Raw genomic sequence first — 16,886 nt, 5'->3', positions numbered from 1 at the left:
TACTGCCACGTCATCATTTTTAATACATTTAGGCTAAACTGTCTCATGACATCTTTCCAGTTTATTGTGCAGTGATCAAGAACTCATCTGGTATCATGATGATTTCCTTTCCAGCACACTGCACAAATGTATTCAGTTAAGATGTGGGATTAAGCACTGTGGAAGGGACTAGTTTTTTAATTATTTGTTCTGAGTGCACGATTCTGTTGAAGTAGCAATGCATTATGCTTTTCTCAACAACAGCTTTTCAAGTTACCTCCTACATACATGACTTCTGAGATCCCGGATGATTTTTATGCTCAAAACGAGGGTTGAGTCTTTTCCAAATTTCCTTCCTTCGTAACTCTTGATGTTTCACTATGTTGCCTGGCTACGCACAGATGGCTCAGTGGGAGGAAGCAACGTAAGTGTGCTCAGCTTCAAAGATCACATCACAAATGGCAAATCAAATTTGAGATCTATCAGCCTTTCAGCATAGTCTTCAAATCTGGCATGTTCTTCAAGCAGGCCATTAACTTTGTGTTGCCCTTCAATGATGCTGCAGCTTTAGCCAGGAACATCGCCTTTCTCAGTTTGGCTAAAGCTTTTACGTGTGAATTGTGGAATCACAGAATCTTTATAGATCAGGTTGCCCAGGGCCTGATCCAGTTTTGCCTTGAAAGTCTCCAGGGATGGGGCATCAACCACATATCAGGGCATCCTGTTCCAATGCCTCACCACCCACACTGTAAAAGACTTTTTCCTTATGTCTAATATAATCTACCCTCTTTAAGCTTGGAACCATTTCCTCTTGTTCTATCACTGTATTCATGAACTTTCATTTAGTATTATGCATTGCCTGATTTCAGGGCTCTGCATCTCTCAGTCAAAGTAATTTGAATCTTCAAAATCTTCAAAAAGACTTTGAATTTATCTGATGCATTGGTTCTCAGATCACATCAATAAGTTGTTTTCAAAGCAATTTGTATTGATTATTTTTGAACCATGTGGGGTAAAGGTCATTACTATAACTATGCTCAAAGCAGATCTTGTCAAGATTAGTTACTTTGCAGTGTATGAGATACCCAGGAGGGTATTTGTTAACCATCTTAACCGTCTTTTGCTTTAGTATGACACATAATACAGAAATACTTGCAAGAGTACTTGCACTATTGAGACTAATACTGTCTTCTGTTTTAGATTCTTGCCATTTGGATTTATGTAATACTTCAAAAAATTCTCCTGATCAGGAATTAAATAGAAGTTTTGAATTGGAAGGGACCACCTGAGCCATTATTTCTGCTTATCTAGTAACAGACCTTTAGTTCATAGGTGTCTGCATCTACTCTAGGCATGGCAACACTCTTTTCTTTCCCTTTAGCTGCATAAATTTATCATAAATTAGTAACTCAGTTGAGAAACAGAACACAGCAGAAGCTTGTAGAAAATGTGTACAAGTAACAAAACATCACAGTAAATAAATCAGTCCCATGGTAATTCTTTGAGATCAAGAACAGGGCATGTTCAGTTCAGGACTGCAATATTCAATCTGCCAGTAGTACCCATGAGAATTTAAAATTGCGAGAAGCCACATAGATGGCAATCCCAAGGGAGTGGTGCTCTGCCAGCACCCATTAAAGCAGCTGCTGCTGTGCTGGCTGTGCAGTGAGAGCTTGTTGGAAATATCCTCAATAAATTTTGGTCAGGACGGTATCTCTAATAAAAAGCAGCTTTTATTCGCGATTGCAATGGCGGGCGCCCTGATGGCAGAAGCGCACTTATGGACATGATGTTACAGTTTTTATACCTTTTCTCCCAGATGTTTTCCCCTCCCATCTCCCCTTTGGTTGGGTATTACAATTTTACCCGAGGTTTGCATTTGTTAAATTTGTTAGTTCACTTGCTATCTTGTCAGTCGCCGTCCTGCTGTTTCTGTCTCCAAGATGTCTCGGTACTCTTATCGTATTGATATGTTGATTGCCTTCAAAGCTTCTTCCATTCTGTCCTAGAGGCCTTTGTTAAACAAAGAGCCCGGGGAGGGGGTGATTCCAGTCCTTCCCGATATCTCTTCAGGCACATCCTAAGGTATGTCAGGACTTGCATATTTTTACAATGCGTACAACAAAACACTAAAACATACATTGTTGCTAGTTTATACAGGCATATTGTTAGTTCTATTTCAGACAGCTGGACAGACAGGAGCTGCAGTCTTTGTACGTAATAACTTCTACCTAATAACTACAAACTGCTTCACTTACATAATGAGACCTTGAAATAAAATATTCTTATCTTATTCTAAATGCAGAAACAACATTTGATTCCCACAATCCCCCCTTTTCTTCTTTATACACTGTTGATTTCTGCAAGCTTTGCTTTTTCTTTAAGGTATTATCTTATAGAACTCTTCACCACTTCCTTCATTCTCCATCTCCTCTAATATCATTATTTTCATTACCCATCTCCTTTAATATTATCATTTTATCTGAGTATGGTGGTCGTTTCACTGGTGTTTGTTTTAATTATGCTGTCTCAATTGATCTCTGTACCAGGCCCCTTACACAGGGGATAATACAGCATCCTATGGCCACCAGGACTCCTGTTGCTATAATCAAAGAATATAAAAACAATCATCCCTTTCCATTTACCAAACCACAAGTCCATCCATCTAGTGATAGAGGTATCTGTTCCTGAATTTTCTGCCAATCCATTCGCAAGGGTAGTAAGTCCCTGCAATGCATGAATTATTGTGCCGTCTGGATCTGTGTTATTGGGGATGAAGGTACAACAGTGGGTTCCCAACATTGCACACACACACACAACTTTTCAGCTAGCATCATATCTAGAGCAATCCAATTTTCCCAGGCCATCCTACTCGTGGCATCTAGCTGTTCTGCAATTCCCTTAATTGCACCTTTTGTATCATTTATAAATCGCGGTTAATTATAATAGATGTAGTTAATCCAGTCTACATTCTTGTTGATAGTCACCCACCAAAACAGTGACTCAAATCCTGCAGCATTTTGATTTCTTGCCTTAAGTTTATCAGGGACACCTCTAGGTACCTCAATTGAATCTATATATATATTGCATCATCAAATTATACCCCTAAACTCCTTTTGGTTCTTCCAGAATTTTTCATATTCCTTTTTCAAATGCCAGGGTGAATGCTATAACTAATTGAACAAGTGCACAGGTGCCTCCCCAGTTAGATGGTAGGGTGGACCATAAAACCTTTCCCCCACAGTACCACCAGAGATCTGCCCTGGAGATTCCCAGTCTTGAATAATTTCCTGCTGAATCCTCCATAACATTCAAGACCTCACTGCACAAGGAAAAGTTTCCCATAGGCCTGGTAGCCTTCACACCCTACCGTGAGAGGCAAGCTGTATGGTTACCTACCGCTGTAGAGATTGCAGGAGGGATCTTGACATCTGTATCAGGCATTGGAGGAGACAAGAGGGAGAGAGATCTGCAGTCTCTGTTTCCCCAGGCAGTTTTCTCTTGGTACAAGGCAATCATGCATGTATTCCCTTTGGTTCCTTGGTCCATCCCAGCAGAATGGGTACCACCTGAGCTATGAGCCATCCGGATGCACAAGCACAGCAATTGCTACGGTTGAGACTCTGGACAGTATACTTAATCCATTCTACCCAGGCATTACTGTCCCCATATCCTGTTTTGATTTCAAATGTTTATCTAAGATCTTTTATCTCCTTAGCTGTCACAATTGCAGGGTTTTTAGGAAGATTTTCTAACCCCCTTTTTAAGCTCTTCCCTATCCTGGACAATTTGGATATTTTCACAATGTATCCCACACAGCTATCTGGAATCTCGCTGTTGAATCCTTTCCATGCATATCTACCCCAAGACCAAAAGTGGTATTAATAATGCTATCAGTCTTGTTAATTGTTATTTTTACCGGGTTACACTACAACGGTTTGCAATCTCACTGGACAACTCCCTTACATGCTCATGAAGTATCAAATATTCCAGGTGTATATGTCCAGCCTCAATAGGTAGTTGCCCACCATACATTATTCCATACACTACAAGAGAGTCCCTTATTCATATCAAAAACTACCAGTTGGTCCCTCCCCTGCATTATTGCCAAATTTTACATTTTCCAGAACAGGATAACGAATATATATCAGGATAACGAATGGGATACACTCTGTTACAGCAGTAAAAACTTTTTGTTACAACATGGAAAACTTTTTCTGAGCATTAGTTCTATATAGGTTATAATATTCTCCCACTTACGTATATAATTTATTCACCTATTTGAGGAAAAGTTAAAGGTTAGTTAAAATAATAATTAAAAATATATGCATATAAAAAAAACTTTTCATGATTTCCTTCTAATTCTTATCTTTTAAAGGTTTTTCTGTGGCAACAGTTCCCACACCTCAGGGCTAGTGGATGCCTTTACCAGTGTGTAGTGAGTCCATCCTTTCTCGTCTGTCCTCACAGCTGTTTCAGTCATTAGAAGTACTTGGAGTGGTCCTTCCCAGTCAGGCTGCAGCTTTGTCTCCTTCTCCATCTGGATCAGGATCCAGTCCCCGGCTTGGAATGGGTGAACTGGAAAAATAGTCCCTGGGTCCTGGTCAGTAGCAGTTATTGCATAACCTGCCTTACAGTCCCCTTGTAGCTGTTGGTAAAGCAGGCATCTTTTGCATCTTCTAAGGGCTTGTTCTTCAGGTCCAACTGACCAGCTGCAATGTGCAGCTTCAGTTGTTTCAAAGCAGTCAGGAGATACTGGTTCTCAGGAGTTCCGCTAAGGAAAGATACTGGGTTGACAATATTAGTTACAATCATTTCTACATCATCCTGCTCTATCAGGATGGCCTGGTATTTTTGGGAATCTTTGGGGTGAGATCCAATGTCCCCCTTTTGCCTCCAATACAATAAACACTGCATGAGATATTAAAAGTGATATATTTTGGCCCAATGTAGATTTACAGGCTTCTAGAATATTGAGCACCAGTGCAGCCACCGCCCTCAGGCACCCTGGCCATCCCTTACTCACTTTATCAAGTTGTTTGGAACTTTACGATCAGTCCATAGCTGTGTATCCACAGTCAGCATCATCCTGTCATTCCTGGGAACGTATGGAGCTCCTTGGCAGTTTGTGGCTCAGGGGTTTGGCAGATGGCTTCTTTCCTGGCAGTCCTTAAGGTCCAAAGTCCAGCTGTAATCTCCCAAATATGTCACTTGCTGTTAGAGTTATTTGTGCTTTTCTGTAAACCAAGAAACTCAGCAAACTCACAGTCCATTATACAGTTCTCTTTTGTTGCCGTGGCATCCACGTGCTGCAGTAAAGTTCCACCCTGGGATGGAGGATCCCAGATCTCAGGCTCAGAGCTGACCAGTTCTCAAAAATCATTAAGCTGTTCTCACAACCCTGGGTAACACTGTCCTGGTTAACTGAGTCTCTTCTCCCCGTATTGGCCAAAGCAGGCAGAAGAAACATCCTTCAAATCCAGAAAGTAAACACCACCTATTTATTCCTTAACTGGGTTAATAAAGTGCATGGATTTGCCACCACTGAGTGTATGCATTCAACAATTCTATTACTTGCCCTCAAGTCTTGTACCAAACAATTGTACTTTCTATCAGAAAATTTTGCAAAATTGGAGTCCAAACTCCAAAAAGTTATCTATTATTTCTTCTATCCTTCTACAGTTACATATCCTTATAGGGCACCGCTTTACCCTGACTGGGCAATCTCTTGCTTTTAACTTCTATTCAGGGCTTCATGTGTGGCCCTGATGCCCACACCCCTAAGTGCATCATATTTGATATTGCTGTGACTCCTGGGGTACAACATTGTTTTTCCCCATTTGTGCTAAAGTCAGACTTACAGTTTTTAATCAGTCAATATTGTTGGACCCTTAGCTCCAGTTTTATTAAATTTCTTGCCAGAGCAACCTGGCAAGGTTGCTTGTTACCTGGCAGGTACAAGAATTTCTGTATTCCTACTTAGTTTATATTTAATTAATCCAAAAAAAACCGTAAACCTTTTCTTGTTGGGCAGTAGCTTCTATTACTGTTACAAAACCATCTATGAGTAGTAAGAAGCACCCATATCCACCAGAAAATAAATCTCTTTATCCTGCTTCCCTAGGTGCAACTTCCCGTTGCAGTTTGCACACTGCTTTCCTTCCAGTGGGGCGGAGCCCTCCCTGGGCACTTCAAGCCCCCACTCCCCCCACCTCTCTCTGAGGGGATCTCTGGGTCCTACGGCCCTATTCCGGCACCACAACAGTAACAGCTGTTATTATCACCAATTCCCTTACTATCTGTTTGTCAATCAGTTTTGTTCTGTTTTCATATCGTCAACCTCTTTTCAGTCTTGACATCCCTGTTATACCTTGCCAGTCCTTCCTCCTCCAGCCTGTGTCTGTCCCAAACTCTCACTTTCCAAACTCTCATCATTACATAAACTACTAACATCCTACTTCAGTTTCATCTCCTTCTCTCCAGAGGTGTCCAGTGCTAACACTGGGATTTCAGGTTTCCTACATCTCTGCACATGAAGGCTATTCTCACTTCCATTGCCCCCTCCTCCCCACCTCCCCCTCTCCCCCTTTTGCTGCTTACAGCAACAGTTTCTGTACCCTGCTCTCTCTCACTCCAGGAGTTCTTGCAAAGGGGGGGGGAAACAATACAGGGGGTCGCTCTCATACCAGCACAGATAAACTCACTTTCTCTTTAACCCTTTTTCCTTTGTACACGATTTCGCTATTTGTACCTTCAGTTACACTTTGACACACCCTCAATTATACTTCTGTATACCAATAGCAATTACACTTCCTTATACCATCAAAGCAGTTTGTCCCATTCCCTTCAAAACCCACATATCAAACAGTACAATTTTTCAGTTTCCACAAACATCCTTAATACCATTTAACTTTCCCTTAGCAATCCATATCATTCAATTCCTTGGGCTGTTCCACCCTTATCTTTATGGCCACATTTCATTTTTTTTTTTTTTTTTTTTTTTCTTGATTCCCAATTTCATCTTTATCCCTATCCTTTTTCCCGGTCTTGGAATCATTTTAACCCGTCCCCCAACTTAGACACTAACCACCAATTATTACATTATTTGATGAGGGTGTTCTTGCTTAGAGTCCCTCCCGGTTCCCCAGCAATATCCCTCCAACATGCCAATATACATCCTAAGAGATTTTCTAAGGTATCTCTTTCCCTTATGTTCATACACACACGAGGAGGGGGAACAATGGTTCAAAAACAAATTTCGTAAAGTTAACATGTTAAAGCGGAGGTAACACAACCCTATTGTTTCTCTAATCTGGATCATTATCACATTTAAACCGCGGTATTTTCTACAACAAAAGCAACAGGTTCTCGATACTAATTGTGGTTTGCCTTTTGTGGGCTTTTTCCCCCACCCGACTCCATATGCACTTCACTAATATGTGTGTTACAATTGCCACAATACTAACAACAATTAATAAGACAAAAACAACGTAACAAATACAAAAACATCGTAACATGTAGAACATAGAGGCCTTTCGCATCGTCCGTCCCCGGCCGTACCGCGGGTCGGGACTCCGCACTCGCCCCGCAGGCAGCATATTCTGATTCTTTCTTTGAAAAGGGGTTTTGTTCTTTACACATAAATTCAAGATCTGACAGACCCAACCTTTATCAGATCCATATTTTGGCCAAAATATTGATTTTCCCTGTAGTGGCTCTCTAGGCCACATCTGTGCACAATATTTTAAACATCTTTTCCCTATCCTTGTCCATGGTTTTGGGATCATTTTTTTTCAATTCTGTAGTATCTTTCCCAAGGGGCTATCTTTGGGCACAGTGTTAGGGACCCTTTTACCCTGTTATACGGAGCTCCTATTACCCATCCCTCCGGAGTGCTACTGTGAACTACCCAGCTCACATGTCACTCCGATTCTCGGATTTTTGGGCCCAATCCCTCGGGAGCACCCGCTCCGTCTCTGGGATTAAATAGGGGTGTACTGCTGGCACTTCGTCAAGTGCGCAGGGTACCGTACACCAACAGCTCCCTCCCGAGACTCTCGCTTTCAGCACCGCAGCCGCTTCGTCCGTCTCCGGCCGTGCCCCTCGCGGGACAACGGAACCGCGGATTGGGACTCCGCACTCACTTCGCACTAGAAGTGCGTCTCAGCCACACACACTCAAGAGTCTCAACCCAAGATAAGAATTAAATTCCCTTACCTTGATCCGTGCACGAATTTTTCCGGGTCTGCAAGGGTTAACACCTGTGCCAGCCTAGCCCCTTGGCTTTCACAGAGTCCGTCCTTTATGTAACAATCTCGGTTTCCCATCGGCTGTCCTGAGAAGTCACCTCACCACCCAGACAGGACCGCTAAAATCAGCGGAGTGCACTTATCCTGTCCAGTGCAGTGGGGGACACCCCAAGAAGCGATAATGAATCCCGGACGAGCCCCCAAATTGTTGGAAATATCCTCAATAAATTTTGGTCAGGACGGTATCTCTAATAAAAAGCAGTTTTTATTCGCGATTGCAATGGCGGGCGCCCTGATGGCAGAAGCGCACTTATGGACATGATGTTACAGTTTTTATACCTTTTCTCCCAGATGTTTTCCCCTCCCATCTCCCCTTTGGTTGGGTATTACAATTTTACCCGAGGTTTGCATTTGTTAAATTTGTTAGTTCACTTGCTATCTTGTCAGTCGCCGTCCTGCTGTTTCTGTCTCCAAGATGTCTCGGTACTCTTATCGTATTGATATGTTGATTGCCTTCAAAGCTTCTTCCATTCTGTCCTAGAGGCCTTTGTTAAACAAAGAGCCCGGGGAGGGGGTGATTCCAGTCCTTCCCGATATCTCTTCAGGCACATCCTAAGGTATGTCAGGACTTGCATATTTTTACAATGCGTACAACAAAACACTAAAACATACATTGTTGCTAGTTTATACAGGCATATTGTTAGTTCTATTTCAGACAGCTGGACAGACAGGAGCTGCAGTCTTTGTACGTAATAACTTCTACCTAATAACTACAAACTGCTTCACTTACATAATGAGACCTTGAAATAAAATATTCTTATCTTATTCTAAATGCAGAAACAACATTTGATTCCCACAAGCTGCAGCTGCTGGCCTTATTCCATGGCAGAACAAGGGTATGCCAGTGCAGTGCAGAGTGGGTCAGCTAGGGGTGCTCACAGAAAGGCCAGCTACTAGGAAGAGAAAAACACCAGTGCAGTGACTCTTCAGTTCAGGTACTGGTTTGGGTTGATCCTAGAGCATGACAGAGCTCCTCTAGTTAAAGATGGTAAGGAGTCATTTTCCCCTCTGACCACATCCAAGTCATTTTTTATATACGTATATTTATGCACAAATACTAATTTTGCCTGAACTAAGTTAAGCAGAATTTAACCACACCCAGGGAGTTTCCTGCAGGCTTTATGAGTGGATTGATGTTAATGGGCTGAAATTGCTTCTGCTTCAATTATAATTACTTCAAATTGGGTAAAGCTGGTAAATTTACCATGATGGTCCAGAGCTGGGAAATGAGCAGGTATAAGTTTTAGTCTTACGCTCACATAAATTCAACCGTGGAGCAGTTTAACTTAGCAGCAAAAATTGAACTTTTCTTTCTTCCCTTTAAAGTAATGGATAGATTTTTTATTTTTTATTTTTTTTTCATGGATCTGTCTTGAATACTTCTGAAAATAATGCTGAGTAAGAGGTTAGGCATTTCGCATGAATTTTTGGTTGCTGGCACTAAACTTGCCTGTTACAAGGAGGCACAAATTCTTCTGGTGATATCTTAGCAACAAAGGGTTTGATGAAAAGATTCCTCTACTAACTTGGATGTGGCCAAGATTTTACCCTTGATCTGTAGGCGGAATGCAAAACTTTGCATCGTAAGTGGGGTTCGTGGTTATTGCTTGCAGCATTTTCCTTCTACCCCAGCACACTGTTCTTTGCAGCATGTAGGATGTGTGGAGATGGGAAGCACTATCCCTAAATTCCTGTGTTGCTTTTTTATTTCCCCCAGATTGGAAAATAAAATTGTTTTGCAGCTTGGTAGCAGGAGTGGCTTAGAAATGGGAAGGAAATGACTTTGTCATTTCTAAAACTTTTCAAAGTACAAAAAAAACCCAAAAAGCTACCATATCATCTGCATTGGAATGAAGTCAAGTGTTTATCAGTGCTTTCTATGGTGAAAAAGAGAGAACACGCATCTGAGCTAACCAACATTGTACTGATCAGGGAACATTTTAAGTGGGCAGAACTTAAAACTTATATACTTAAACTTATAAAACTTAGAACTTAGCTCTGCACTGAGAAACACATCTGATAAACAGACTGCATTACCTGCTTCACCCAGGAAAAGTCATCCATCAGGCAATTCTGAGCTAAGTCAACAGGTAGTTAACACATTGTTAGCCACCAAGGATCCTACAAGCTAATCCTGTTTTAAAAGATGTTATGAGTAACCCTTTCAGAACCCAATTCAGTGGCGAAGTTGCTGTAACTTTTAATCCATTATCCTGACTGAAATCAAGTGGTGAAATCTGAGAGGATTCTCCTCTGATGAGGATGTTGTTATGATCTCAGTTATTTTTCTGCTTCATTTTCTGCCTGCTTAGGACCTCCAGGGCAGAAGGGCGATAGCTAGATAGAGAGATTCAAGGAGAGATTTTCACATGTTTTTTCAAGTATTTGGATTGGAGAAAGTGAAAATGCAGCTTAATGAAAGTTCATGGTCTGCAAATACAGAAGTGTGAAAATTTTGTATAGGAAAAGAAATTCTGAACAGCATCTAAAGGCTCTTCCTTCTAGGTCTGTCTACTTTGGATTTATTTCCATTGTATATAGTAAATATAACGATCTTTTGCTAAAGACTGATTTGTTTGTGAGGATAAGAAAGGCTCCATTGTGCTTTTAATTAACATTCAGAACAGGCAAAGGAGAGTGGATGAAAGTTGCATCTTTTCTCTGCTTGGGTAAATGGTGTAAGTGCAGTTGTTCCTGCTCAGTGCTCAAGGGCAATACTCAGAAATCCTTTCATTCCATTTACCAGAGCATCTAAAAGCATGAGAATAATTTTCAGTTTTCTGGGCAAGTGCAATGGCTCCAGTTTACATGGTGTTTTCCTACAGTAAAGTGGAGAATTTGTAAATAAAGTAACCCATAGCATTTCCCTTAGGGATTGTGATATTTCAGCCTTCAAGGTTTTGGACAGATTCTTGCCTTAATGTAGTGTAGATTATGAAAATGTCCAGTGATGGCCTTGATCAGTATGATAGACAACTTTGTGTTTGGTTTGTTGCATTTGTTGGGCCTCTGGTTGGGTTTTTATTCCATTCTGGTCCCAGCCACATAGTGCTGACACCTGGCTTCACTGCCCATCACAGGTAGTACAACATGGCCATCCCTGGGATGCTGCCAGCCTGCAGGCCAGGACCCTCCATGCTCCTGCAGCATAGTGTGGAGGTACCTGGGGGGAGGAGGATGTCAAGGATCAGCAGCATGCCAGTGAGTGCTACTGGTCTTCCACCAGCTGCAGTCCTTGGATTAATAACAGAATCACAGAATATCCTGTGTCAAAAGGGACCCACAAAAGAGCCACTGAGTCCACTCAGGAGTGCTCAGAATTCAAATCATGTTTTTAGAGCATCCTCCTTGTATGGCTGTAGGGCTTGTCAAATAGACATGGTATACATAGCTAGAAACAGATCTACTTCGTATTCTTGCCAGCACAGTCTTGAAAACCTCCTGGTCAGGGTGATTTGCTGTCCACAGACTGTCTTCCAAAACTGTGGCTTGGAGCTGCAGCTTGAACACTGCACTGCATGAGATTAATAATCTGCAGGGGTTTCCTGGAAAAATAATATAGCCTGTATCCTGTCATTCCAAAGGGAAACATGCTGACTCTGTGTGAGTCAATGTGGGGCTTGGAGGGGAGGGTGTTGTTTCCACAAGAGTTTTGTAGCCCTCTCTCTGCTAGTATCATGTCTGGGAACTGAGGTGCAAGCAGGGATTCGAAAACTCGGTAGTTTATATTAAAGCCACAGATGATGCTGTCCTTCATAATAGATGAACAAACTGAAAAAGGCAATATAAAGTAAACTAAAAGGAAATGAGTATGGTAACACCCATATATGCAATGCTAGTATACAATAATATATACTGCTACTGCTTTCCATGATGCGTTTCATAAGTATCTGTCTATAGGAGCACTGAAAACACCTGGAGCAGTGAAGTGAACACTGGTTTTTGGATGTAAAGAAGACTCTCTCTGCATATTGATGTGTTGGTTGTTTTTGTGCTCTAGAAAGAGCAAAGCCTATTTTCATAAACCTAATTATCATAGTGTTAAGAAGTAGCAATATTTGTTAATAATATTATCTTTGTCATGCTTTCCTCCTTTAACTGAGAATTACATACTTTTATTATATATAACATTATGTTCTTGTTCATTTTAGACAAGCTGTATATGGGACCAGGGCAACTATACCATGATCTGCAGAACCTTTTACATGATTTGAATGTAGTTGGTCAAATTAGTCAATTAATAGGCAGCCTTAAAGGAAATTATCAGGTAATAAACAAAGCTGGATTTGTTTTTAAAATGTATTCTTGTTGTAAAATATCCCAGTTGTTTTTCCCTAGGATCTATGGAAGATGTTCTCTCTGTAAAGAAATCATTTTTATCTCTGGTAATTCAATTGCTTTTAAATGTTTACTGCTGTAAGTAGATTACGGCTGTCTTTTAATCTTGTTTTGCTTCATTGTTTTTAAGTGTAGGCAGAAACTATAAGAGTCTACATTTCCTCAGCAGCTGATGAGCTTATATGGAAACAGAATTATGTTTTGATCTTAGGAAATTAGATTCTTACAGTTAGACAAGGGTAGTAGGAGGGTGGTTGTTTGGAGGAAGCTCTTGATGCTCGTATGAGCCTATAATTCTAGCTTTTAGGGAGAAATTGTACTTAAGTGCAAATCACAAAAACATTAATGGATGTTGTGATGAATTTTGAAAGCAATTTGCTTTGGTTTTTTTCACGCCCCTCTCATTTAGCCTTTGTCCTAACAAACAGATATAGAACACTGGCACAGTATTTCAGAATGAATTATCTGTTCTCCTCATTCATAAGACTTAAAAATAGATCAGTAATATATTTTCAGTTGCTTTCTCCTTTACCTTTTGTTTTTTTAATGTTTTATGTATGCTTGAGTACATTTTAAAGTTCCTACCTGCCACCATAGACTGTAAGTTAATATTTGTATATATGAAAGCTGAGTTTCTCCTGGAATATCCTGCCTTCAGAGTCAAGGGCATTAAATAGAACATAAAACTTGATGAAAAGGAAGGAAGCAGTGTGTTTGGACAACATTTCACCAGGATATGAAGGTGAATTTCAGCTGCATTATTGGAATTAGGTGTACAATAGATACTGTAATAGATACTGTAGTACTTTCATCCACTAAAATCATAGAATCAAAATATACAAAGCCTTTCCACTTTTGCTGCCAGTGAGAGCCAACTACATTTAAAAACTGTAATGTTTCCTCAAGGTTTCCAGACAGAGATGTTTAAAATAATTAGAGTAATTTAGATGAGGAATGAGGTCAGTTTGATTTTGAGAAATACTTTAATACTTGTAACATTTTGTCAATTGGTAATTCATGTGCTCTTGCATGTGAATAAATTTACATTTAGGTTACAGAGAATGAATGTTTTGGCATCTCACTTAAGCGGGTTGCAACTACACAGAGCTTCCACGATGGCTACATAAACATTTTGGCCACAAAGATTTGAACAGACACATTGGCTGAGGGATTTATAGAGGCTTCCTTGAGATTTCCTTTAGAAATAGAATTTGTAGATTCTTGGTAGCTGTTAATTGTAATGAAGAAAAAGGATTGTATGAGCAACTTATGCAAATTTGCATTTCTTAGTTTGACAAATCCTTGGGAGTGTTAATCATGTATCATCAAAATCTGAGCAGTGCGCAAGTAAATCATCAGCTGAGATACATTAACAATCTTTACAGACATTTTTCAAGTGTGTTTACAAATGTAACTAAATTATCCATGATTAAAATGAGAACTAAATGAGAGCCAAGTATTTGGGACTCTTTGTACATAAAGGTGACGTTAATTAACTCGCTGGAAATAGGTCGGTAGATGAATGTTGATCCTTAGCATTGTTTTTTAAATTTTTCAGAACTTAAACCAATCGGTAGCACATGACTGGACCTCAGGTTTACAAAAATTGATCTTGAAAAAAGAAGATGAAATCAGAGCAGCAGATCGCTGTAGAATTCAGCTGCAGCTTCCAGGAAAACAGGACAAGTCAGTAGTAATTATTGATCATGAAACTTTCTGAATGGGTTTGTGTGTCAGGTAGAGATGTACCAGGGAGGATTTGGGATCTTTAGGTCTTCCTGTTCTCCCCTCTCAACACTTAGCCTCTGAATTGCTTTCTCATGCTGAAGCATTTGCAACTTCCATGTTTCAGAACAGCCATGTAGTTTTTCTCCTGTTCCTCAACCTTAAGTTTCTGATGCAGGATTAGAGAGGAACTGTGGTGATGGCACTTGACAAGGAGTAGCCACTATGATATTGATTTTCCAAGGAGGATTATTCTTCTTATACCTTTTCATGTAAACTATGAGAAGAGGGACGGATGTGTAGCTTATCATAGCCTGCAAGTTTCTATCTGAGCTCTCCTTTATCTTTGTGTTGGAAGATGGTGGAATTTTGTCTTGCTTGACTTTTCTAGCCCTGTCTGAATCTCACACGTAATACATTTAGAATCGCTGCCTTTTGTGTATTTGTTTTTCATTTATTTTTTTTGTCTTGCAGGTCTGGGCGGCCTACTTTCTTTACAGCTGTATTCAATACATTTACCCCTGCCATCAAACAGTCTTGGATCAACAATCTGCAAATGGCTAAACTAGCCCTTGGTAATTCTCGGTTTTTTACGCCTTACGTTTCCTATCAAGTTACAATACAGTGTTTAAGATGTACAGTGTTACATTGCCAGCACTTTCTCAAAAAATGGCATTTTAGTGGCATCTCAGAGAAGACAGATAAAACAAAAAAGGAAAGAAAACTGGACGTCTTCATCATTGCAGGAGATGGATCCTTGTGATGATGATAAATAGCAGATGGTAGTGATGCTAATTTTCTGGCAGAGAAATAGTCATATTCGCAGATGGTAGGTTTGATAAGATTGAGGAAAGGCTTGATATCATTTAAGGAGTTAAAAGAGGAAGAGAAAGGTGTTTTTTACCTTTACCTCTTTTAAATAACTACTGACAAGATCATTAACATTTAGCAAGTATTAAGTGTTGTTTTTGGCATTAACAGTGGTTACATAATCTGCCATATTGAATTTCTGCTCATGCTTTTGTTGTTTATTCCAATGAATGTATATATGACATGAGAAGAGCCTGATCATTACTAACCAATTGTGAGATAATTATTTCCTATTTCTGTAGAGAGATTTAAGCAGTTATTCAATGAAAGTGTTGTGGGATGTTTGTTGTTTGTTCTTTCCATTACAGCGGAGGATAACCTGTTAGGTTGGTTCTGTGTAGAAGATGATGGGAATCAAATCAAAAAGGAGAAACATCCTCTGCTTGTTAGACACATGCCAGTGATGATGGCCAAGCAGCAGGAGTTTAAGGTAAATAGAGCTGATTGTGCAAAATTACAATTTGTTTTCTTTAGTGATGTTACTTCTAAGGAAAACTGTACTGTAAAAACATCTATTAGTTCTCATCTGTTAGTTCTCTTTAATTACTGCTAATGCATACTTTGGTTTTAGACCAGCAGCAATAGAAAGTCCAAGAGGGTTGCAGGAACACAGTATTTGAGACCTCAGAGAACAACGTATGTAGTTTTATATGATACAGCATTTATTTTTGGGTGTAAGCTCATCACTCAAGGAAAACAATGCATTGGAAATGTGTAACAGTTTTAAATGGAGCCAGAGTGGAGCTGCGGCTTACAGCAGCTGAGATCTGCTGAGAGTTTCCTCTCTCTTTTATACCTTTAGTCATTCATATCTTAATAGACACTTGGATCTGTGTTTATTGAATGCTTTCTATGTCACCACTGGATAAATAACTAAACTGATTATTCTAAAGGGAATTTTAAATACTCACATTTCCATAGAGCCTATGTATTTGTAAGTTCTATAGGTCTGTGCCAAGTGCCTTAAAGGCTCAGGTTCATCCCCTGTAATCAAGTTTCAAAATGATCTGTTTGTTTTGAAAGGATGGGGAGGTCACACGCCCATACAGTTACGTAATGGTCTTTGCTGTGATCACCTCAACAGAGGACGTGTCTATGGCAGAGTCTGCCTGAGCTCCAAGACAGCTCTGCTAGTTTCACAGATCCAAAGGAGAACATAGAAGCCCAGCTGTCACTCCTGATGTTCTTGAGGCAGTGATATTCCTGGATGAAGTCACCTAAATATTTCTCCTGCTTTTCTACAGCTTCAGCTGTGGTTTCAGTGTAGAGGTACAGGTTGGGGTGGGAAGAGCTCTTTGCTTGGCTGATCCTGCTATCTCCTAGCACACTGCTCAGACTGCCTGATAGTACAGGGAGTCAGTAACAGCCATCAGAACAAATTCACATCATTGTGTAAAAGGCTTATTGAGATGGAGAGCTAAACTGCCAAGATTTGACTGAAAAATGTCATCAGTTTTTGAGTAAGACACAAAGTGACACAGAGATGTAAGAAACAGCCTGAGAAATACCTAGCCAGCTGGTTAACTTTTTCTTTCTTTAGTGATGTACTTAGTTGTCGCAGTTACTGTACATCACCACTATGAGTAGATAGTGCCAGCATTTGTTAAATGAGACACGCTAAGACTGGCAAAAATAGCTCTTTTATTTTTTTGATGTGTCTTTTGT

The 16,886-nt window shown here is 40.2% G+C and overlaps 1 protein-coding gene across 17 annotated transcripts in view; it reads left to right on the top strand.

The window, feature by feature from the left end:
* Positions 1-16,886, top strand: part of ARHGEF10 (Rho guanine nucleotide exchange factor 10) — a 109,704-nt gene that overhangs the window by 60,177 nt on the left and 32,641 nt on the right. For 14 of the 17 annotated variants that reach the window (XM_085542102.1, XM_015859320.3, XM_085542103.1 and 11 more), the window contains 4 exons: positions 12,440-12,555; positions 14,185-14,312; positions 14,826-14,926; positions 15,530-15,651. In XM_085542102.1, coding sequence (XP_085398228.1) covers positions 12,440-12,555; positions 14,185-14,312; positions 14,826-14,926; positions 15,530-15,651 — 467 coding nt within the window. The remainder of the gene's footprint in view (positions 1-12,439; positions 12,556-14,184; positions 14,313-14,825; positions 14,927-15,529; positions 15,652-16,886) is intronic. The other 3 variants (XR_014944225.1, XR_014944224.1, XR_014944226.1) reach the window with 2 other exon arrangements.

This window comes from Coturnix japonica, chromosome 3, assembly GCF_054131305.1.
Source record: "Coturnix japonica strain WE chromosome 3, WE-NBRP24, whole genome shotgun sequence".
NCBI lineage: Eukaryota > Metazoa > Chordata > Aves > Galliformes > Phasianidae > Coturnix > Coturnix japonica.
The sequence above is the reverse complement of the archived record's forward strand: the minus strand, read 5'-3'. Positions and strand labels throughout refer to the sequence as shown.